Source organism: Periplaneta americana, chromosome 1 (genome assembly GCF_040183065.1).
Source record: "Periplaneta americana isolate PAMFEO1 chromosome 1, P.americana_PAMFEO1_priV1, whole genome shotgun sequence".
NCBI lineage: Eukaryota > Metazoa > Arthropoda > Insecta > Blattodea > Blattidae > Periplaneta > Periplaneta americana.
The window spans coordinates 100143363-100168851 of record NC_091117.1 but is presented as its reverse complement, the minus strand read 5'-3'; the positions used below and the strand labels follow the sequence as shown (position 1 = coordinate 100168851).

At 36.5% G+C, this 25489-nt stretch overlaps 1 protein-coding gene across 2 annotated transcripts in view; it reads left to right on the top strand.

The window, feature by feature from the left end:
- Window positions 1–25489, top strand: part of LOC138698694 (uncharacterized) — a 72445-nt gene that overhangs the window by 11758 nt on the left and 35198 nt on the right. Inside the window, exons 1-3 of one of the 2 annotated variants that reach the window (XM_069824888.1) lie at window positions 5510–5874; window positions 7982–8094; window positions 20256–20318. In XM_069824888.1, coding sequence (XP_069680989.1) covers window positions 5871–5874; window positions 7982–8094; window positions 20256–20318 — 180 coding nt within the window. In that variant the 5' untranslated portion in view covers window positions 5510–5870. Of the gene's footprint in view, window positions 1–5509; window positions 5875–7981; window positions 8095–20255; window positions 20319–25489 lie in introns of those variants that run through there. The other variant, XM_069824879.1, reaches the window with a different exon arrangement.

Genomic DNA, 25489 nt, shown 5'->3' with positions numbered 1-25489 from the left:
TACATATACTGGTATTGCTTATTTGTCTCAACTTTGAAATCCACGAAACAAGTTTAATAAATGGTTAAAACACATGAAAGGGGTGAATGAATAAAATTTCTACACATTCATATGTAAAATTTAATGTAGATCCGGAATATGTAAATTTTAATATTGGGTGCCACTTAAAAAATAATGAAGTTTACTGTCACACGCTGTATGCCTGGATAACTAACTTTTTTCGAACACTGGTATATTGTATGGCATAACTCCAACAAATTTTGTATAATCTTTTTTTTCCTTTTTAAATTAAAATTTAAGAAGTAGTTGTTGTTTTCTAATGCCAGGCGTTTGACAATAAAGTCATTTGATCTCTTGTACTCCAATATTTTTCAAAGATATTGTCATGGCCAGCCACTGAAGCTCAGATTTTGAGGTGTTCCGAATCCATTTCTTGGTTTGAGTTGCACAGTGGGCAGTTAGGGGACTGATATATTCCAATTCTATGCAGGTTTTGGCCAAACAATCATGGCCAGTTGCCAATCTAAATGCAGCTACAGACGATTTTCGTGGTAAATCGGGAATTAACTGTGGATTTTGATGCAGAGAGTTCCATTTTTTCCCTTGAGATTGTGTTATCAAATTTTGTTTGTTGAAGTCTAAGTATGTAGATTTAATAAATCTTTTCACAGAGTAATACATAGATTTAGTAACAGGTCTGTAAGTAGCAGTGCTGTCCTTCTTTGCTAAAGCATTCACATTCTCTTTTTCCAGGATTCCACAGTGGGATGGTATCCATTGGAATACAATTCTTTTATTGAGTGATATTAATTGAGAGAGCATTTTAGTTATTTCTGCTGTTTGAGATGAAGGTGTGTGTTTAGAGACTATTGATAGAATAGCTGCTTTGGAGTCTGACAATATAACAGCATTTTTAAATGTATTGATGTGGCATAGAAGATTCCTGAGACTTTCACTTATTGCAATGATTTTTCCATCAAAACTTGTTGTTCCATACCCAAGAGCTCTATAAAGTGAGAAGAGACAGCACGTAACACCTGCACCGGCACCTTGTTCTCTGGAGATCAAGGATCCATCAGTGTATAAATTAAGCCAGTTTTGTGGAGGGTAGTTAATATTAATTGTCTCTAAAGACAATTGTTTTAGTATTTCATTGTTTACTTCTGATTTTTAGTATTTCTTCTGTTAAATTTAGATTATATTCTATATTTAATAGAGTTAAAGGGTTTGGTTTAATTTGTAGGTTTTCTTTTAAATTCAGGATATTGATTTTCTGTTTTAATTCTTGAAGAATGGATATGAAACTTTTTTGAGTTTTCAATCTACAAAGAGGACTGTATGAATGCCAATTGTTTCCTGGTAATCTAATAAGTTTTTCATATTGAATCAGTGCTTTTTCTTCTATTGTCATTTTGATGCTGTTAATATTAGTGAGGAATCTCATAGAATCTATTGGAGTTGTTTTGATTCCACCAGTAATGAGTCTGAGAGCTTGGTTTTGAACATATTCTATGTCGTTTATGAAAGTAGTATTAGTAGTATTTATTTATTTAACCTGGTAGAGATAAGGCCATCAGGCCTTCTCTGCCCCTCTACCAGGGGATTACAACTATAATATGAACAATAAAATTACAATTAACATTAAATTTACAATTACAATTACAATAAAAATTAAAGTACGACAAGAATACTTGATTAATGAAAGCTAGACATTTTATCATAGAAGTTAAGAACAAAGAATATTTTTGTATTTACTGAATTACAAATTAAACCTACAATAACAAAAATCTATAGTATAGGTGAAGTAATTAAAATTTCTCCGCAGTATGTCAGCACTGGCTGTATAAACATTTTGTATGTAGTGTTCAAAGTATTCCTAGAGCATCCCCATTTCTTTCCTGCTAGTCTTTTTAGAACGGAGAATCTTTTACGAGCTCTTTCAGAAATGTATTTCAAATGGTTGCTCCATGTTAACTTACTATCGAAAATAACTCCAAGATATTTGGATTCATAAGTCCTAGGAAGGTGTTGGCCATTGTATTGGATATTGAATTCTCTTTCTTTTTTACCAAGTGAAAATATTTGGTAGTTACTTTTGCTTAAGAAGAAGTTGTTAGCAATATTCCATACTTATTGTTCACTCTGTAAACAATTGAAAAAACTTTTCCGGATGTGTGTTAAATAATAATGAATAATATTATTTGACCAGTCAGTATGCTTGACACAATAGGTATGTAAATATGTATATATAAAGAAACGAGTTTATTTTTTTACATCATTAAGCATACCAGTCATATATTTCTGACTTTATTGTAAGTCACAGCAGGATCTTATTTTTCAAAATATAGTTATAAAATTCACTGCAACTGAAGTTTTTCATGTTATAGGCCTATTGTAGTACCAAGATTGTTTTAATTGATTATACTTTTAATCTATTACGTTCACCTGACCACTACCTGTTTATGAGAGAAAATATCCTCTCTACATTAGCATTATGGCTAGGAATGCTAAAATAAAGCTCAGATAATTGCACTAGTTCTAAAAACTGCTCGAGAGATTTGCATGATAGAAAAAACGATACCCACTTTGTATCAACTTGCTTATTATTGTAACTCTCAACTTCTTCTCCCTCTAATTGTTTCTCCACATACCTATTGTGTCAAGCATACTGACTGCTCAAATAATAAAGAATCATTAATCCGATATCCTGTATTACAAATAAATTGGCCAAACTTTTCAGTGTTTTCCCACTGAGGGATCTCGTCAAAAATCATCTACTTAAAACAATTGAAATCCTCAAAATATGCCATCCATTTTTCAACATATTGTGACAGTCCCATCGAGACTCGATCACGCGTCCCACAGAGGTCAGGGTGCGCATGGAAGGATCGAGCGATGTGGCAAATGAAGTTGTGCACGCATCTACTTCCTAGGGCATGAGCTGTAACGAAGGGAGAGGGGAGAAATCCAGAGAAGTCTAGATAGGCGCCATCTTCTCGGCACCTGTAGATTGATTGCGAAATCTAATTTCTCAAAACTATGGTTTAGTAATAAATACAGGACGCGAGGAGAAGGGAGTTATCAGTTTTTGGTCAGCAAGCAGTTTGTAGCAGTGAAGCCAGCTTCGAGACCGGAGTTCGACTTGAGTGTTAGTCCGTGACTGTGCGAGGGTCCAGGCGGGAGCAACGCAGTTGGAAGACTTGAGTTCGAGTGCAGTGGACTGTCTCTAGAAGGCTTGGGTTCGATATATTGTGAACTTGAGTGAATGAGCTAGAGGAACGAGCCAAGGCAACGAACTGTGAACTGAGAACTGACAGTTCTGTTTTGTAAATAGTGCTTTGTGAACATTATTTAAGATTAGCAGTACATTGTTGTTCTCAATAATCCGAGTGAATTGCCATTGTCGTCTGTGGAGTGCAATAACGAACACTGTATTGCTGTGTGGAGTGGAAATCCCATTGTTGACGGGAGTGTTTAAACTCAATTATAGAAAGTGATTATTGTTGAAACAATAAAGTTACATTATTGTTTTGTATAAAAGTTACAATATGCATAACAGACATTACAAAATTTTGTGTTTTCTTACTTGAAATAGTTTACTTCATAGTCTGACAAATTATTTAAAACATTTTTGATGTTAATGCTTAAAAATTGTATCATGTCTTTCTCCAAGATTGGTTAGGGAGATTCTCTAATATAACCAATACCTCATAAACAGATATAGTATTTTATTTTTCTGTGTTTAATATGGATGATTGAAAAACACTCATTTGAGAATTCAAAACTAAAAATAGGCTTCTATTTTGGGTTTTCAAGAAATCGTTCAGTATCTTGGGGCAATTTTCTAAGGACATAAAATAAAATTTTAATGCCTTAAATAACAGTAAGAGGGCTAACCAGCGAGTTTTGGATTGACAGATCATTAAATTATACATTTGCAGAATCACAAATTCCTCTAACTGATTTACTCTCATAAAGTATATAGCCTATATAGAAAAGTGACTTAATATTTTCATAACAATTGACACTTAAAAAGTCAGCTTCTGTTATGGAACAGATGTGCAGAACACTCAATGCCATCTAGTTGTGGGCCACTAGGAAACGCGTTTTTGAGAGGAGAAAAAACATTATTACACTAATCGCCTGGAATCTGAAAGCATAGTGGCCATTAGCTTCGTCTGTAAAACAGAGAGTGCATATGCGCGAGCATATACCTATAGTACTGCTTCTACCCACCTCGTGATGTCACTCATGCTTGCAGATCCCAGGTGGGAAGTGTACCCACCTTTCGATATCCATCCATCCATAATGGCGCTACAGCTCCTGCTAGATCTTGGCCTCTCTTAAAAGTCTCCTGCATATCTTCTGCAACCTTGCACCCCCAACATCTCTCGTGTCCTTTTGGATCCCTTCTTTTGATATAATCTTCCAATTCAATTCCTTATCTCTGATTGATTTAAGCATATAGCATGTATGGGTAAATCCAGAAATGCATATAGAGTGTTAGTTGGGAGACCTGGGGGAAAAAAGACCTTTGGGGAAGCCGAGACATAGACCGAGGAGTATAATATTAATATGGATTTGAGGAAGGTGGGATATGATGGTAGAGACTGGATTAATCTTGTTCAAGATAGGGACCGATGGTGGGTTTATGTGAGGGCAGTAATGAACTTCCAGGTTCTCTAAAAACAATTTTGTTGTTGTTGTTAATTGATTTAGGAATCCCACGTCTGTTCAATCTTAGTATCCCAAAACAATTGGTCCCTTTGTCTTTCAGCATTGCTGCCAGCTCTAGGGAGTTATAAAAATTATTTATCCATCCAAACAGTTTTGCCTTTATTTAGAAGTGATTCTACTAAATGTAAGACAATAGCTGTTGTCTTATTTGTGTTCGGTGTAATCAATGATGGTTCAAGTTCAATTGTACTGCCAGCATAAACCACATATATCCAGTTGAAGATTCACACAATTTGTACGTTTTTATTCCAAATTTTGATGTTTTTAGCAGCAAGTGTTGTTTGAAATATAATCTTTCCTTCCATAATGTCAGAGATTCGTCAGTATTTTGTCTAAGAAGAGACTTTGGAATTTGTTGTTCATATATGAAAATATAAGGAAAATGTTGTATAGTTTAGGATGCCCTGTGTAACTGTTCTTCTTAGAGTTTTCAGCAAAATGAAGAAATTTACATATTAGTTCGAATCTGTACCCGGAAATAATGTCATCAAACTCTGGAGTAGATATTCTTTTTGTGAAGAGACATGATTGTACTGTTGGTTTGTTCATTATTCTCATCACCATAAATAATGAAATCATAACTTACATTTCATTCACAATCACTGGAAACTAATTTCTGATGGAAGACTTAAGGAGGAAGATCTTAGAGGTGATAAATTGTTGCGTATAATGATTGGTTTCAGCAACAAAGGTCTCGATCAAGTCTTTAGTGAAAAACAACAAAACCACACCCAGAATGTCTTGTATATTTTCAGCTCCATTTTGGGAATCATTGTTGTCAGAGAAAACTTCACTCTGAGAATATAATAATTGTCCGATACTTTCTCACTTCTGAGAAAAATAGTCACTGTCTCTAATGTCAACTAATGCAACATCATCATTATCAACCTCTTTCTCTCTTTCCACAGCATCCCTTATGGCAGCGGTCTCAAACATGAGGTAATCGGGCAGATTTCGCTCCTTCCTGAATAATGCTGCCCTCACAAGGACAGAACTCGCTCCTTCCTGAATAATGCTGCCCTCATGATAAACGTTCGAGTATGTTCATGCCAGTGACATCAAACACTGCGTAATATGAACAGATCGACTTGGTCACTTGCGGTTACATTGCTTTCCATTAGCCTCTGTCTGAAATGGGTAAGAAATCGGATAACTATGAGTTACGAGAAAGCTTGAAAAAGATTCTTTATTTACAGAGAGTGGAACTTAATAAGATTGAGTGCTTGATATGTGAACAGAATGTGAATTGTAAGAAATACAATGTCAGAAGGCATTACATGGTTAAACATGAATTTCAATATTCTGGCATTGTAATACCCTGTTGGAAAACAGCTTCCACTCTATGCATATCTTACAGTTTTAAAAGCTTTTGGGTCACTATAATTTCCCCCTTTTAAGAAAAGCGGTCGTTAAGATCATAGCGATGTTTGGTTCCACTTACATGTGTAAAAGATTCTTCTCTTTATTGAAAGTGGTTAAGACATTACACAGATCGCGCATTACGTGGAGAAATCTCGTACATGCCTAACATGAAATATAGGCCTAATGCGTTAATAACATGTTATGAATCAAAAGTGATGTGGGTGTGTGTCTTCACAGAAGTGTTTCAGTGGTATCAAGGTTAACGGTTACAGTGGTTACATCATTCTACGAATGGGTTCCTCCAGTGCAGTTTTAACTTTGAGACCGCTGCCGTATGGCATCAGTAAGAATCAAGTCATCAACAACGTCATCTTTATTGTCAACTGTCGCTAGATTCGTCAGTTGTTTGTAGTAAAACCTTTCCCTTTTGTCACTTTTCAAAGGGCGTGCATCACTTGTGCTAGCTTGCTCACATTCCATAGCGAAGTCTGAACTGTGCTTCAGACTCAAGAGGGCTCTTGGCCAGACTGATTAGGTCAAGACAACGACAAGGGGTGTGGGAGAATAAATAACAAAACATGAACAACTATGAATGAACTTCAGCTTACAGTTTCGTCTGTACTCATCTTGGTAGTAGTATGAATTCACTTCTGATGGCAGCACAAATCAGAGCCAGACACAAACGAAACGTAAATTCGAGATCTTAGACGTCAAATAAGATTGAGTCAGAGCCACAGTCCATATACAAATCGATAACAAAGATCTTCAGCTTCAAAGACATGCCAGTTACATAAAAAAAAAGAAAGAAATGAGAACTTGCTTCGAAATTTTGTGATATGATGCCACGTCAGAATAGAAATTGCTACTATCATTATTTCACTATGTATAGAAATGGAAACGTCTAACCTTCATTTACAAAGATATACCACTACATAAAAAATCATAACATCCATCACAGCGATTTAAATTATGAAATGTGCTAAGCAGTGCAGTGCAGAGGCACTGGTAACATACGACTGAAAGTCCTACCGGTTCAATGCACCAGCATCAATGATTATAATGAATGAATGTCACGAATCACTCTGGCTTATTTGAGTCGCGTTGACCCATGTCTGATCTAAACCTTGAGGTCGAAGAAGAAGAATTTCTTCCTCAGTGCCCCTCTCTCTAATATCACCGACAGTGACACATCATCCCCTTCCAAGTCTTGGACTCTTTCAGAAGTTGCCTCCATTCTCCTCTTTCTCCAGTAGAGTTCAGGACAGAAGAAGATATTAGATGATAAACGACATTAAGATATGTGGATCATATGCGGAGACAAAGAGGAAGTCTGAAAATAGGAAAGATTGAAGAATGTTTGGTTTGCAGTGAAAAACCTGCCCTTGAGCAGAACGCTATGAATGAATGAACATAATTGAAGGCATTTCTTTCTTAGCTAATCTTATTTTGTTGTAGCTTCGAGATATTTAATACGACTCAATTTCTGGCTGTAGAAATGGATCATTCCAGAAGTGTTAGAATGTCTAGAATGGAAAGAGTGTGAAATGAGGATTAGGAGATGAATTAATGGAGAAGAGACTCTAACTGAATAAGCTGAGAAAAGTTTGAGGTGCTTTGGACATACAAGAATATAAGAAGACCAGACCAGAAAAGTCTTAGAAAGAAGGTATGAGAGAAACCATACTGCCTGCAACCTTCAGTGGAATGAAGCAGAGGACTAGAATCTATGTAATTTTGGAACAAGTTAGCGAACAACTGTAGCCTATAAATTTAAATATTTATAGAGATTTTTAAAAAATGTGACAAACTTGTCAGTATTATCAATCTTATCTCATACACTAGAAATATAATTTCATATACTTTATTAATTCTTGTTTTGCAGAGAATTTCAGACGTTCATATGACAGTGTAACTCCTCAAAGAAGAGATTTTCAGCTCACTCGGAATGTGCGTCACCGTAAATTTCCAGGTCCAGCTGGCTTACTTCCAGAAAAGGTAAGTAACAGTATACAACATTAGCTTATTCATAGTAATAATATACTGTATTAGCTTTTATAGTGGGAAGCACATAGATGATTATCTCAACTGAATGTTCCAGAGTGTAAATACATACTGCTGAGTCTAAGCTTTCTTCATAACTGAGCTACTGTATTACATACAATTTATTTTTCTGTTTTCTTTAATTGTGACTAAAGAATGAAAGTCCGAAAAAAAGCTTTAATAAAAGGTATTTCTTTTTAAAATGCCTATGCTAAGCTACCTTAGCCACTGGCATAGTTCAGTTGGATGAAGCGCTTGCCTGGTGATCCACAGTTGCGCTCAGGTTCAATTCCCACTTGGGCTGATTACCTGGTTGGGTAATATCACTGTAAGGTGAATATCAGGTAATCTATGGCGAATCCTCAACCTCATCTCTCGCCAAATATCATCTTGCTATCATCAATTCCATCAATGCTAAATAACCTAGTAGTTGATAGAACGTTGTTAAATAATCAAGTAAATAAAAAATATATCTTAAATGACCTAGGTTCTCATTTGTAAATTCAGAGTTCACCCTGGTTATCTCTACTTCCGGTTTCTCCAGGAATATGGAAGTGCCATCAGTCAATTCTTTGTATTGGTTTTGATAATTTTTTTTTGCGAACACCCAGTATCGTTATTTTTCGAGAAAAAGGGATAATATGGGTGTTTTGAAGCACTCTGTATAATTATATACTAAGGCAAAGAAAAAAGGGCCACTTGAAAATTTCACATCAATTCCACATTAATCTAACAAATATGTTACAAGATACTAAAAAACATTGTTTTAAACCAGATTTTTTTTTTTCATTTTTTAACATTTCCATTGTTATAATAGTATGGTGTGAAAGGTAAAAGGACATGTTTTTCATAATCTCTTACGAGGAAAATGTACAGATATATATATATATATATATATATAATATTTTATTTAATGACGCTCGCAACTGCAGAGGTTATATGAGCGTCGCCGGATGTGCTGGAATTTTGTCCCGAAGGAGTTCTTTTACATGCCAGTAAATCTACTGACATGAGCCTGTCGCATTTAAGCACACTTAAATGCCATCGACCTGGCCCGGGATCGAACTCGCAACCTTGGGCATAGAAGGCCAGCACTATACCAACTCGCCAACCAGTTCGAATATATATATATATATATATATATATATATATACACAGGGTGTTTAAAAAATACGGGGCATAATTTCAGGTATGTATTTCCCACATGTAGACAATCAAAATAGTTCATTACAACATGTGTCCAGAAATGCTTCATTTCCGAGTTATGACCTTCACAATATTGAAATTCACCGGAACGTTTTTCTTTCGGCAGGTCGTTGTCATTACAGAAGATGTTCAAAATGTCCACCTCCTGCTTGAATACAGACCTCACATCGATGTCTCATTGACCTGCGAACACGATCCCAAACTCCAGGAGTATTGTGTATGTCCTCAGAACATGCCACAATTCGATTCCGAAGGGATTCCAAATCAGGCACCGGAGACGAATAAACCAATGATTTTAAATGGCCCCACAAGTAGAAATCGAGAGGGTTCAGATCAGGTGAGCGAGGAGGCCAAGCAATTGGGCCACCTCTACCTATCCCTCAATCAGGAAACCTTCGATCCAAGTACCAGCGAGCCGTAGTCCTACGACTGAAGTGTGCAGGAGCGCCATCATGCAAGAAGTGAATGTGTTGACGATTGATCAGTGGAGTGTCTTCTAAAACATGAGGTATGGTGTTTTCCAGGAAGTTTGTGTACGCCTGCCCCGTAAGTCTGTTTACAAGTACATGGGGTCCAACTAATCGATCACCAATGATACCGGCCCACATGTTGAGGGAGAACCGCACCTGGTGATGAGATGGAACAGTTGCACGTGGGTTTTCATACGCTCATACATGCTGATTGTGGAAATTTGTTATGCGATCTCGTGTGAACTGTGCTTCATCTGTAAATAATACTAAGGCAGGAAAGTTCGGATTTACACCACACTGCTGCAAGAACCACTGACAGAACCTAACTCGTTCGTGCAGGGTAATCTGCTGGTGACAGGGCCTGTACACGTTGCAGATGATAAGGATACAATTGATACTCTTTCAACAGTCTCCAGACAGTCGTATGAGGAACATTGACTTGCAACGCTACCCTTCGTGTGATGATAGAAGGAGTCATGTTCACAGCTTCCAGAATCTCCTCCTGTACTTCTGGAGTTGTAGATCTTGGTCATCCCCTTCCCAAATCAGGAGAGTTAAATTTTCCATACTCGCACAGACGGTAATGGAGACGTACAAATGTCTTCCGATCTGGACATTGTCGCTGTGGGTACCTCTCCTGGTACAAATGACGAGCCAGCGCAGCATTGCCGTCCGCCTTACCGTACATGAAGTGTATCTCTGCCAGCTCTTGATTTGAATACATGTCGCACAGTCTAACGCCTACACAACACTGAATGTAACCTTTGCCTCGGAATGAACTGTCAGAGTGCCCTCTTAATGTCTCCTTTGACAGCAACGACCTGCGGAAAGAAAAATGTTCCGGTGAATTTCAATGTTGTGAAGGCCATAACTCGGAAATAAAGCATTTCCGGACACATGTTGTAATGAACTATTTTGATTGTCTACATGTGGGAAATACATACCTGAAATTATGCCCCGTATTTTTTAAACACCCTGTATATATATATATATATATATATATATATATTAGTAATGAAATTGTTTGTAATAATGTGTTTTACCACCCCTTGCATGTATAACAGCTACCATTTGGTGATTCATCCCATTGATGAGCATCTGGATGCTGCCCTGATTGATGTGCCAGTCTTCCTTCAGGACATTTTGAAGTTAGAGCAGGTTATTCGGGGAAGGGAGATGACTTCTGACATGCTTACCTAGCATATTCCACACATGCTCTATTGCAGGCCTGCACAAGGTTTCCGCTCTCCGAGCCAGCTCACAGCTCATGAGCAGAATGCAGATATTAGCTGCACTCAGTATAGGGTGGACTGGAAGAAGGGGTGATCTCGTACAATATATACACAAAAGGGAAGTACTAGTACGAGTGTTTATGAAATGAATTCCCGTCCAGTGTTTGCAAAACTATCTTGGACTTATTAATTAATACAGAAATATTTATTTTACAGAAATAATAGAAATTTTATACCTATTTAAATGTACAATATCATTTCGTTATATTTTTATTTATCAGTACATGAAAACGAGGTTTTATGCTGTTGGCAGCTGAAAGGAACAGTAGCCTACTGATCGTAATGAAACATCAGTTACAGATGTTCGATGTCTGCGTTTATTAAAGTTGATTATAGAAAACAGTTGCTCCCAAATATAAATGTTGAGCCAAACAAAGCAATCATTTTCACAGCCAACCTGTGTAGTCGTGGATATTATTGCTAATGTTTAGTCTTGTAAAACTCAACCAGGTAGTAGTATTATTCAAACGATCTTTAGCCCTTAGGCCACATTGAAGATCAATAAGTCCGAGCTGTAAATCGTTAAATGTTATGTTTTATTTAAGGACGCTCGCAACTGCCGAGGTTATATGAGCACACTTAAGTGCAATCGACCTGGCCCGGAATCGAACCCGCAACCTCGGGCATAGAAGGCCAGCGCTATACCAACTGCGCCAATCAGGCCCACCTGTAACTTATATGGCATTGTTTCAACTGGTGTTGAAGAATTTATTATGATAACTTTAAACTTCTTTCCAATTAAGACAAGATTTTTAGTAGGTTATTTTATGACGCTTTATCAACAGCTTATGTTATTTAGCGTCTGAATGAGAAGAAGGTGATAATGCCGGTGAAATGAGTCTGGGGTCCAACACCGAAAGTTACTCAGCGTTTGCTCATACTGAGTTGAGGGAAAACCCCAGAAAAACCTCAACTAGGTAACTTGACCCGGGAATCGAACCCGGGCCACATGGTTTCGCGGCTAGACTCGCTAACCGTTACTCCACAGGTGTGGACCTTAAGACAAGATCTTGGAACCTAGAATTAAATTCATTTTTAATTTCACTTAATATTTGCACATAATCGTTTAACATGGCTTCATCACGAGCAGTTTCTATCATTCGAAAGTAAGCCATATTACCTTCCCGAAACTGACTTACGAAAAGCGTAAGTTTACGACTGAAATCCCGTAATTTATTCAACATATCAACACTGAGCTGGCCTTTTCCCTGAAGAGAGATATTTAAATTGTTGAAGATTAATATCTTTAGTATCTTTATGGCTGGACTCGTAATGACACATTATGTTACGTTTCTTTCTACCTTTCAAAATGTTGTGGCAGATAAAGCACTGAATATTTACTCCAGCAGCTATGAAAAAATAAGCATTTTCCCATGCATTTGCCTGATCACTACTTTTCCGTCTTTTAGATTCCTTCATACTGTACTGTAGCAGTAGGTAAGCAACGTGAAACAGTTACTGAGAATACACACTGCACTCCACTAGATAGCTGAGTGGTCGTTTCCCTCTCCTCTATCTATAGCAGGTCTATGTCATTCTGACATATCTTCCTCTCCGATTCGGCGAGCGGTAAACACAGCTCTCCTGCTCGGAAGGAGCACGCGTGCTCGTTGAGCGCTGTTTGTGCAGGCCTGCTCTATCTGGACTTAGAGGAGACCATTCTATTCCATTCCATTCTGTTCAGTTTGACCTGACCAAGGTAATCATTAACACACTTTGCAGCATGAACATTGTTATACATTAACATGAAATCCTTGCCGATAAATAGTGCATATGGGACTACATGTTCATCAAAATTTTAAACTGTGTTAACAATGATCCTACATTACCCAATTTTAAGAGATCAACATTTCGTTGGGTTCAGTTTATTAATAGGAAGAAAGTGAATGTGATTATTGACAGGGATGATATTGTGTTATTTAGACAACAGTATTTGAGAAATATACGTCAGCACAAGACAAAAAATAAAAAGACTTCTTATCTAGATGAAACCTGAGTAAATGAGGGTCACACTACCTCATATGCATGAAATGACTTAATAATGGGCTCTAAAAAGGAGGTTTTTGTTTCTGGTAGAACTACAGGCTTAAGGAACCCTACAGAGAAAGGAAAAGTCTGATAATTGTGCATATAGACATTGATACAGGTTTTGTAGAAGGTGGTCTCCTTACTTTTGAATCCAAACGCATAGGCTAGGTGATTATCACGAAGACATGAACAGTGACATTTTCAGGAGTGGTTTGAAGGTATCCTTCCTAAGTTTTTACCTGGAAGCATTATTGTAATGGATAACACTTCTTACCACAATGTGAGGTTGTTACGTTGTCCAAACTTCTTCTTGATGTAAATAAGTGGTCGCAGATTAGCTAGAATCATACAATGTCCCTTTCTTAGGGTATGAGGTTAAAGCAGAGCTAAGAACAATGATACATTTAAGTTACGAGATGTTAATGATTGATCAAACAATGTATAAAGTTATGCCTGGTATGTGGCAAAATAATATTCGACATGTGATAGGGAAAGAAGACAGAATGTGAAGAATAGACAGGCTCCAGTAGTGGCCGGTGATCAAAATCCTCGGTGAGGCCAGATGCAACTAGTTTAAGTGCCTCCAACAGGAAATGTTTGTTTATGATATTAATTTTTATTGTTATTATATTATTAATATCATTATTACTGTATTATTATTATTATTATTATTACTATTATTATTATTGTTACTATTATTAATCTATTATTATTACTATCAATGAAAAATAATAATTTCACTCACCAAGTAAGCTGTTATGCTCTGAGTTTCAGTGATTGTTTCAGTGTGATGAAGCATCCTATATTATGTGTTGAAATTCCCCTTTCTTTCTTTTCTTTTTATTTTTTTCCTTTGACAGCAACAAACAAGGCCTAGAGAAGTTTATTTTGCATCACATTACCACATAACCATTTATGTTGCAATAGAAACTCGCGTTTTAAGATTGTGTCAGAAAAATTATCAGCGATATCGTAGGTATCTCGGTAGTCTCTCTCTTTATTTAAAACTTCCTTTCTTTTAGTATTATTTCTTCTCGAAAAAGGACACTCTAACAATGAAGTAACTGCACCAGCATTATTTCTCTCATTTGTTTCTGTTTATATTTTCCCAAAATACATAACAACATTGGCCCAGATTCACTATACTACGAAGTACAATAGTAGAACACCCTCGCTTATGTCATAAACTGAGACATAAGGGGAGAGAATTGAGTGGGTTTCTGCCTGCCAAAGAGCTGGAATTTTGTTATTCCCACCCCACTCTACCCTTGAGGCCGGCCCATGGATGGGACGAGTGAAACCTGACCAGGCCAGCCGAATTGTGCCTCAGCTACAACGTTTTAAGCGTAAACTCAAAGCCCGCGAAAGGACATGAAATGCATTAAGCGAGACCCGGCACGAACGATTCTGACTTCAGGAACAAATTTTACTGCAAAACAGGTCTATATACATCACAAGCCAGACCTGGCACGAGTGATCCCAGCCTCAGGAACAAATTTTACTGCAAAACAGGTCTATATACATCAAAGTTTTCAAATGCTTCTAGAGCGTTATATGCTTCATTCAAATAACTAATACATTATAAAAAAACACAAAATTTGATTTCAGTTAAGCCAAGTTACTGAGGCCCGGCCTCACTTGCCTCAGTCAGTCAACCGCCACTGACAGACTCACTGATAGCATGATTTATCTTCTTATAATCCATGTGGGAATTTATTCCAACAGCATGGAGGAAAAAGAGGATAATGATGACTCTTCTGAGTTAGATTGTCTAATTAGGCTACCCCACTTCCTGGCAGAGAGACAGATTAATGTAAGTTTATTGAAAATTATATCAGTTATATACCTTAGATTAGGCTGGGATATTCATTGATAAATTTGTTGTTATCATTATCATCATTTCGTACTTCAATATGATGCTTGTGACAATACAGCTGACAGTGGCGCAGTTCACTCTGTCCATTCAGCTCCTAACAGTAGATGGTTTGGATAGATAATGCTAGTACACAATAAACACATAGCTTTGCCTTTGTATTCTATAAAACAATATTGATCTTCTCATTCACTGTTAAAACTGTACTTTCGTGACCATTTAACCATGGTTAGAAGTACTGTATTAAAATAATACTGCTTAATAAATACTATAATCACAGATAATTAATACACCACTTTAAGTTGTACTTGTTGTCACATCAAGCTGATAGAACTGCGTATTCCTCATTTTGGAAGTGAATAGCACATGTTGTAACAATGGTAAGAAGGAAGAGTTTATAATATTATTCTTTGAACTATTCGGGAATTCATCCAGAGAAAGTATTATATCTTCACGATAATACTGATTACTCTCTCATTTCCTGACAAGTAGACCTCTCCAGTTCGCCATATGTGTTTTCAAAATGAAACATATACTGACACATAGTGGGCGGCCGGGTAGCTCAATTGGTAGAGCAGCTGGCTACGGACTGGAAGGTCCGGGGTTCGATCCCAGGTGGTGAGAGGATTTTTTCTCGTTGCCAAACTTTCAGAACGGCCCCAAGGTTCACTCAGCCTTCTATAAAATTGAGTACCGGGTCTTTCCTGGGGGTAAAAGGCGGTCAGAGCATGGTGCCGACCACACCACCTCATTCTAGTGCCGAGGTCATGGAAAGCATGGGGCTCTACCTCCATGCCCCCCAAGTGCCTTCATGGCATGTTACGGGGATACCTTTACCTTTACTGACACATAGTATGCATTGGTAGAGTTTATTAATATATCTTTTAGCTGCTAATGGTCATGGGAATTCGAAGTGTGAACTTCAAAGACATCAATAATGTATTTGCTGATTTGTCAGTCTTAATGGATAAAAATGCAGCAGTGAGCAAAGTGCAAGTCACCAGCATTCATAAAGTGATCAAAATAGAACTTTGCAGTGCACCATGAGCACCTGATATAGAAAGAACCTCACAAATGTCGCAAAAGTTAACTCCTAGTATGTGAAAAGCATACTGCTTTGGCACTTCAAACCATTCAACGAGATCATTAATGTATCCTGATTTATAAAATGCATATCGAATCATGTCTTTGAATCGCGTTGACTGAAATTGATTGTAGAGAAATGAATTCAGAGTGATAATGTTATCTTTGTCGTGAAATTTTGAATGAAGTTGGTCGGTCGTCCTTGATTGCATAATTCGATATAGTCCTCCAATATGTTTTGTATTGTCTGAAAAAGCATACGTCCACCAGTTGAATCATACTGGTAGTTCCTTTTGGAATTTGTCGGACTTCCACTGACTTCCCAGCCAGAGCTGTTGTTGTTCGCACTTGTTCATTGTTAAGCATGTTCAGCTATCCACCATAAGTAAATTCCTGCTACCTGCATTGTCCAATAGCAATTAAGGTACTATTCCCAGAGCAGTTTTAATCCCACTTTACCAGATGTTGATGCAGTAAATGTAGATTGCCAAGTCTCTGTACTAATCCATTAAAACAATCTGTAATGTGATAGGTACTATTCCATCCTTTTCTTTTAAGACAATGAAGAGCTTACCAACCAATGTTCCCTGTAAACTAATTAAAGGCATTATCATATAGGAATGTGTCATAGCATTTATATTCATGGCAACAGATTCAATTTTCTTTCTGCCTTTTACAGCCAGAGTTCTGGGGCAATGCATTTCAAGCAAAAAACCACTTTGATCAGCTTTACAGACATATTTGTAGTCAAAAGTAGGTAAAAACTGCTGTATGCCACTAACATAGTCTGCAGCAGGTTGCAGTATGTGCGGCTGGCATTCATGTTGAACTCTTGTTTTAAACACTGTAACTTTCCATAGTCCTATATTGTAATGTCGTTTGAAGTTCAATAGCCATATATCAGAGGCTTTGAAATCTTCATATCCTATATCACCAGCCACTTGCCATGCCATTCATTGCAAATTGCTGTCAGATATTGTTTGCAACAGTTCTTCACTTGCATTTGTAAACATATTGTATACGGTGGTTTGTAACAGTGAAGTCTGATTTTCCCATGATAGTCCTTGTTGCTTTTTCTTGCCAACACGTTCATATACCCACTCATTATTTCGAAAACAGGTACAGATTGTCTCCTTGCCATGGTTTGGGTGCTGTACCATGTAGTCAAGAATTTTTTTCCTCTTTTATGTGGAAAGCGATTCGTCTTTCTTGCATTTTGGTGGCGATGGAAGTGAAGCATCTGATGTACTTCCATGTGCTGTTGATTTTATAACACCATCCTCACAATCAGAATCCCGTGTATGCCTTCTGCTCCCAAACACTTCTTGGTCCCGTATTTCATTATGAATCTCCTCTACAATGTCAAGTGTATGTTTTGTTTCAAATAGTAGCTCTTCATCAGTTAAGACATCTGTAAACATTATGGAAATATTTTCAATTTATTACAACTGTGTGAATTCCTATGTTGGAAACTGTTATCGTCCAGGTCCAATTATTATTTACTTACAGAGAATATCATCTGCAATCACTTTCTCCTGTGATATGAGAATAGTTGCTTTTTACCTGAAATGTGTTGTCTTCAACTTCTCTGCATTGTAATTAGCAATGTTTGCTTTATTAAAACTATTTCCTTGGATTTCTTGCTTCGTCCATCTTAACCTACACAAACACAGAATAGAAACCTGTCACTTCAGTCCAGACCTGCACTGTCACTGCTTTGACCAGGAGTTCTGTTAGCACCCTATATTTACATTATCAACTACTAGTGGTGACCTTTACTATCGATGGTCAAAGGTGCAATTCACAAATGCACGGGCGAACTGGTGAGATCTACTTGTGAGTTAAGTCCACTGAAGAGATGAAAGATACCATTATTCTGCAGCAAAAGTACTATTGGTGCATGAAGAGATGGCCGGGAAAGTACTTAGATGTGGAGGATCCATGCTTAAAATACTGTTTTGTAATAGTGGGGTCATAGAATGAGTGTAAAGAAAGGGGAAAAATAGTATGTTCATGGAAATGCTCAGGGATATAAATTGAAACATTACTCTCATGTTAAAATATAATTCATTGTATTTCATTTAAAGTCAGTGTTGGCACAATTAATTTTATTTTGCATATGGAGAGTGCCAGAGAAGTATATCATGCATATTTGACACAGCTGCCAGAAATGACTGTTACATGTATTACTTTACTGCGTTATGGGTAAATGTAGCTTCATCAGAGAACAGTATTGATGGACTCAATTGATATAACCAGTGACAAAATCGTAGACACTTGACATTGTCCCCTTTGAAGATTTTGCACATGCTGAATGTAAAATGGACACAGTCTTTAGTCATGTATGCAGTATTCACCATACACGTGTTTGTGAAACTTTGAGATGCACAGAATTTTATCACGTGCTGGCAGTAGGACTATGCTGAACCACACCAATAATGTTCTCTTCTTCCTCCACTTTGCATTGATGTTCTCGTTCAAATGACACATGACAAGCATACCAATTTCACACAATATATTGAAATCTCTGGCAAACACTCAGCGATAAGGAATTCTGTGCCTAGGAAAGTTTTGGAAGTACTTTTCTACAGTAGCAGTGGAATTACAGGGCATGCTGAAAAGTAATTCCTCCTATTTTCTTATTTCAAAATGGATATAGTTATTTTAGTAAAACGAAAAGTGATAACTTCTTACAACTTTATTGTTGATATCCATATAATTATTTCTCCACATTGTCGCCTGCCATAAACACATTTCTCTCAATGGGGACCGTCACTGTAGAATATTTCACTTTGATGACAGAGCCACAGCCTCAGTTGTCTACACAGCATCATCAGAATCAAAGTGCAGTACTCTCGGGTGTTTTTTAAGTTTTGGGAAGAGATGAAAATCTGATGGTGCCAGATTTGGAAGTATGGAGGATGATCAAAGACAGTGAAACCAAGACCTATCGTGCACAAAGTTTTCGATTTTCCATTTCTGCGATTATCGCCTGGACATGCTTCTGTGATGTCACACTTGACTGACAGCTGTTCCTGCATTATGCTTTGATTCAGTCTAATGAGTTCGATATGATTCTGATAGGTGTCATCAATTGCATTATGCAGTAAACCACTCTGTACTTTGCCACAAAAGTTGAGAGTTGCACCAGTTTCATTACGAGCATGAGCAGACCAATGTTGCACAGTATTGATGTCTACACATACATGTTCATAAACAGCCTTCTTTCTCTGATGAATGTCAATCGGGGCCACATTATCTGCTGTTAGAAATCACAGCACTCTGCTTCAGACTCACTGACATGGTGCTGTTGTAAGCCACCATGTTTGAGACTATAATTCAGAGCTCTCTAGTGGCAGAGGTATGAAACTTGCATCAGTGAAGCAGGAAAGTTAACTGAGTAGAATATATGTTAAATGTTAAGTTTTATTTAACGACGCTCGCAACTGCAGAGGTTATATCAGCGTCGCCGGATGTGCTGGAATTTTGTCCCGCAGGAGTTCTTTTACATGCCAGTAAATCTACTGACATGAGCCTGTCGCATTTAAGCACACTTAAATGCCATCGGCCTGGCCCCGAGATCGAACCCGCAACCTTGGGCATAGAAGGCCAGCGCTATACCAACTCGCCAACCAGGTCGACAGTAGAATATATGATGGCATAATATTCTGAAATATGTTAACAGTAACACAAAAAAAATTAGGAGTCATTACTTTTCAAAATGCCCTCGTATAATCGCAGAAGTTGTAAACAATTAGCATACCTGCATATTCTTCACTTGTTTGGCATCTTGAAAAACCACGTCTACGACACTGTCACAAAAAATTGCTCTAATAAATAACATAGTCAATAATCAATTGCAGCTCTCAAGTCAGTCCACAATAACAAATCAGCTGTGTACATGAGCAAGTTTCCATACAGATAAAGTCTTACATTCAAACAGTTCTGTCTTGACAATTGTTTGGTATAGACCACATATTCATGTGAACTTTTTTTTTTTTTGTTCAAAGTGACTGATAACATGATCTCCCAGAATATTGACCTTTCTTCCTGGAACATTCTGTAAATTATACCTATTATAAGTATAAGTATATATTCTGTGTATTATGTTACTGAGAAATAGATTTTGTTTTGTTTTTTTTTTTTTTTGTTTTTTTTTTTTAGGATATGATGGACCAATCTGTTATTCCATCCCCGAGAGTGGACTCAAATATTCTTCACAGCGAGGTGAGCATTGCTTCTATTACATATTACATTAAAATTTATCTACCCCTTTACAAATTATTTTGAAGATGGTATGTGTAAACATTTTGAATTATCAAGTAAATCCTTCCTGGCCCCAGTTGGAGTAGCCAAGCTTATTGGACTCAACAAAATAAGTGACCCTTCAGGTCTTAGCCTGTTTACCCTGATGATGGAATGTGTATTGAGTTCACAGACATTGGAAATGTTAAGTTCCAGGACATGATGAGATACCCAAAAGTCTATTCTCCTGAATGCAATTACTCCACGAGAGTATACAAACTCTTTTCTTTAACAGTGTTTGATTTTTAATTAGTGTTAACAAAGAACATAATATGACACACATTATTCAGTTTTGTTCTCTTTGTTGAAAGAGAGTTTTATCTGTTGTCATAGGGTGGGTTGGGGGTAATTTGGGTATAAAATCAACTTTTTTTAAGTTTAGAGACCCATGGCCTGTTACCATGATAAAATTTTCCAATCAGTGTTTTATATGTTAGCACTGTGACCTTCTAGAATGATTCTATTGCATTTTAAAATATGTTGGCCTCTTTTGTTATAATAATAACCCTAAGTTTAACTATACTCACTTCACGCCATGGATGGGGAAATTTGGGTATAATGTATATTATTGACGTAAAACGTGCTTTATAGTTCTTATAAAATCAAATTATCCCAGTAATAAGTTAGTGTATGCATTCTAGAACAGAATGTAGAGGTTAGATAGGCATTTAAAAATTTAAAAAATTTAAAACTTCAGCCAGTACTCAAGTCCTTGATAAGGCTTATTTTGTAAACTTAGAAATATTTCCCATTAAAATCAGGGACAGAAAAACACTTAGGATATTTACTTGTCTTTCACCAATTTATAATTTGTGTGCGCAGCATGATCAGGAACGAAAACTAGGTTACTTACCAATTAACCCATAATTGTACCCAAAATACCCCAGTTTGTAAATTGTAATTTACTAACAAAACTATCAATGATATATTAGTACATTTATTAAAAACATGTTCTGAACATGTGTAATGTAGACATGCATGAATTTGTTTACTGTATCACAGCTGGTTCTCCAACAATATAGAGTGGTCCAAAAGTCTCGAACCATTTCCATTAAATCGGCAATATTTTCTTTTTATTTCAGTTTAATCAAGAAGTATGCTTACTATTGAAGAATGACTAACAGTTGTTTCCGTGCAATTGGGATTATTAAGCTGTGAACAAGTGCGTCAGGAGTGTTAACGAAAATTTCTCGTTTCTTGTTGATGAGAAACTTGAATTTCCTTGGAATGGTTATAGCTATCGTACTTTCATTACAAAGATATCAATATTTCAAATTTAGAGAAAGAGGGAAAGAGGAAGGGAGCTAAAGAGAGCGAACGTGCATATGTGTATCGCACACATTCCAATATTTGTCATTTCAGTTGGTAGATCTGCTTTTGATCTTGTTATTTGCTCAATAGATGAGTAGATAATCTCTCTTCATGACAGTTTTCCACTGTTCTTCCACTGTTCACAAAGTGTGCACTGTGGTGTTGGATAGATATTTTATTCTGTGGAGATACCAAGCTGTCTTGACCATTGCTAAGTCTGAAAATTGCAGCACTACAATTCCTTGAGGAAGCAAGTATGACCATTCCATTCTTTGTAAGGGTCTCGAATCTGGTCTTTGCTTTGTTTTTTAAATTGCTGTTTTCCTTCAGCTTGGATTCTGCCTTCCATCAAAAGTTTAGAGTTTCAGAATGATAATTCTGTCTTCGTAATATTTGCTCTTTGTTGCTTTGTAGAAGCTAGGAAGTCAGCTGCTTGTAATTCCAGTGTCAGGGGATCTATTGAAATAATTCATTATATCTACAGTGGAGTTCACTTAAGATTATTTCCTAAGAAGCTAATATGGTGAAGATAAGAGAATAAATGTCAGAAGGAAGTGAAATTAGGAGAGGAGTATGTAAAGGATGTTCTTTATCACTTATACTCTTCAACATCTACTTGGAGGATTTAGTAAAGAACTGTTTTCAGAACATGGGAGGAGTGATAGTAAGAGGAAGAAGAATAAAGTGCATAAGATTTGCTGATGATATTGCTTTGTTAGCATAAAAGGAAATGATACTAAAGGATAATGCTACTGGAGCTAAATGACAGAATGACAGCTGTGAGCAGTATGGGATGAAGGTAAATGCAAATAAGACGAAGAGCATGATCATAGGAAGAAAAATGCAGAAATTAAACTTACGAATTCTAAATGAGGCAGTAAAGTGGACAGCTTCAAATACTTCGGATGTAGTATAAGTCGTAACATGTTGTTGCTTTCTAATGCCAGGCATTTGACAATAAAATCATTTGACCTCTTGCACTCCAATATTTTTCAAAGATATTATCATGGTCAGCCACTGAAGCACAGATTTTGAGATGTTCCGAATCCATTTCCTGATTTGAATTGCACAATGGGCAGTTACGGGATTGATATATTTCAATTCTATGCAGGTGCTTGGCCAAACAGTCATGGCCTGTTGCCAATCTAAATGCAGCTACAGACGGTTTACATGGTAAATCGGGAATTAACTGTGGATTATAATGCAGAGAGTTCTATTTTTTCCCTTGAGATTGTGTTATCAAATTTTGTTTGTTGAAATCTAAGTACATAGATTTAATAAATCTTTTCACAGAGTAATATGTAGATTTAGTAACAGGTCTGTAAGTAGCAATGTTGCCCTTCTTTACTAAAGCATCCGCATTCTTGTTTTCCAGGATTCCACAATGGGATGGTATCCATTGGAATACAGTTTTTTTTAGAGTGTTATTAATTGAGAGATCATTTTAGTTATTTCTGCTGTTTCAGATGAAGATGTGTGTCTAGAGACTATTGATAAAATAGCTGCTTTGGAATCTGACAATATAACTGCATTTTTTAATTTATTGATGTGGCATAGAAGATTCCTAAGACTTTCACTTATTGCAATGATTTCTCCATCAAAACTTGTTGTTTCATATCCAAGAGATCTATAAAGTGAGAAGAGACAGCACGTAACACCTGTACCGGCACCTTGTTCTCTGGAAATCAAGGATCCGTCAGTGTATAAATGAAGCCAGTTTTGTGGAGGGTACCTAATATTAATTGTCTCTAAAGACAATTATTTCATTATTTCATTGTTTACCTCTGATTTCGGTATTTCTTCTGTTAAATTTAGATTATACTGTATATTTAATAGAGTTAAAGGGTTTGATTTAATTTGTAAGTTATCTTTTAAATTCGGGATGTTGAATTTCTGTTTTAATTCTTGAACCATGGATATGAAACTTTTTTTAGTTTTTAATCTACAGAGAGGACTGTATGAATGCCAATTGTTTCCTGGTAATCTGATAAGTTTTTCATATTGAATTGGTGCTTTTTCTTCTTTTATCATTTTGATGCTGTTAATATTAGTGAGGAATCTCAAAGAATCTATTTTCATTCTACCAGTAATGAGTCTGAGAGCTTGGTTTTGAACATATTCTATTTCGTTTATGAAAGGTGAAGTAATTAAAATTTCTCCACAGTATGTTAGCACCGGCTGTATAAACATTTTGTATGTAGTGTTCAAAGTATTCCTAGAGCATCCCCATTTCTTTCCTGTTAGTCTTTTTAGAAGGGAGAATCTTTTACTAGCTTTTTCAGAAATGTATTTCAAATGATTGCTCCATGTTAACTTACTATCGAAAATAACTCCAAGATATTTGGATTCATAAGTCCTAGGAAGGTGTTGGCCGTTGTATTGGATATTGAATTCTCTTTCTTTTTTACCAAGTGAAAGTATTTGGTAGTTACTTTTGCTTAAATTGAGTGTCATCAAATTTGATGTATTCCATTCATGTAGTTGATTTAGAGCTTTAAGAGCAGAATTTTGAATTTTGTCTTATGTCTGTGAGATCTGGAAGTCCACAAAACTATATCATCTGCAAATAGTGCTGTTTTCATGTTTGATTTCTCTAATAGGGAGGGTAAGTCATTTATATAAATATTGAATAAAGTTGTGCTGAGGACAGTGCCCTGGGGCAGACCTCGATATGTTTGTCTGTAACTAGAAAGTGAGTTATTGAATTTAGTGGCAATGAATCTTTGACTAAGGAATTCTGATATCCATCTGAACATATTGCTGGAGACACTTAATTTCTGGAGTTTTAGTAATAGTTTATTTCTCCAAACAGAGTCATATGCTAATTGAAAGTCAATAAATATTGCCAAGGTATTTCTTAAAACTGTCTTTCATTTCTTGGCCTAGGCATATAACTTGTTCATTAGTAGAGTGTAGTTGTTGGAAGTCAGCTTGTCTTGGTGATAAAAGATTTTGGGATTCTAAATACCAAGTTAATCTGTTGGAGATCATTGACTCCATAGTTTTTGCTATCATGAGCTGCTACCAAGAAGTTAAAAGGAGGATAGCAATGGCCAAGGAAGCTTTTAATAGAAAAAGGAGCATCTTCTGCAGACCTCTGGAAAAAGAACAAAGGAAGAGACTAGCAAAGTGCTTTATATGGAGTGTGGCATTGAATGGGGTAGAAACATGGGCATTACGACGAAATGAAGAGAAGCAAATAGAAGCATTTGAAATGTGAATAATCGATACTTGCGCTTTCATATTGCTACAATGGTATTTTCTGATTGGTGTACTTTAATGAGGTCCATTAAAGGGCTGCTACCAGGTGTATAATTACTACATTTCGGCATGGTCGAGCATAAAATATAATATATACTTTATGAAAATAATATATAAACTTTATGTATTTCATATTTCAATAGTGGAAGGAAGGTGTTAATTCTTTCAAAAGAACACGATATTGAAAGTACAATACATTGTATCGTCTGCTAGGGAAAGGGTCTGTGATGAGGTGATAGTAGCGATCCTGGTGGTTAGCAACTATCTATGGATGCATGTTTATTAAGTATTGAGCTTCGTGACTGTATATACTAGACTGTGATACTAGTCTGAAAATTGGCCCTAGAGAAGGATGATGGAAGAATAATGTATATAGTCATCTGATATAACATTTTTAGAAAGTGTTGTTGACTCTATTCTTGAACTGTAAGCGTGAGAGAACTTTAAAATATTTCCAACTTTATAAGGAAAAATCTAAAAATACAGAAATAATTTTCATACACACAGAGGTACCAACTGTT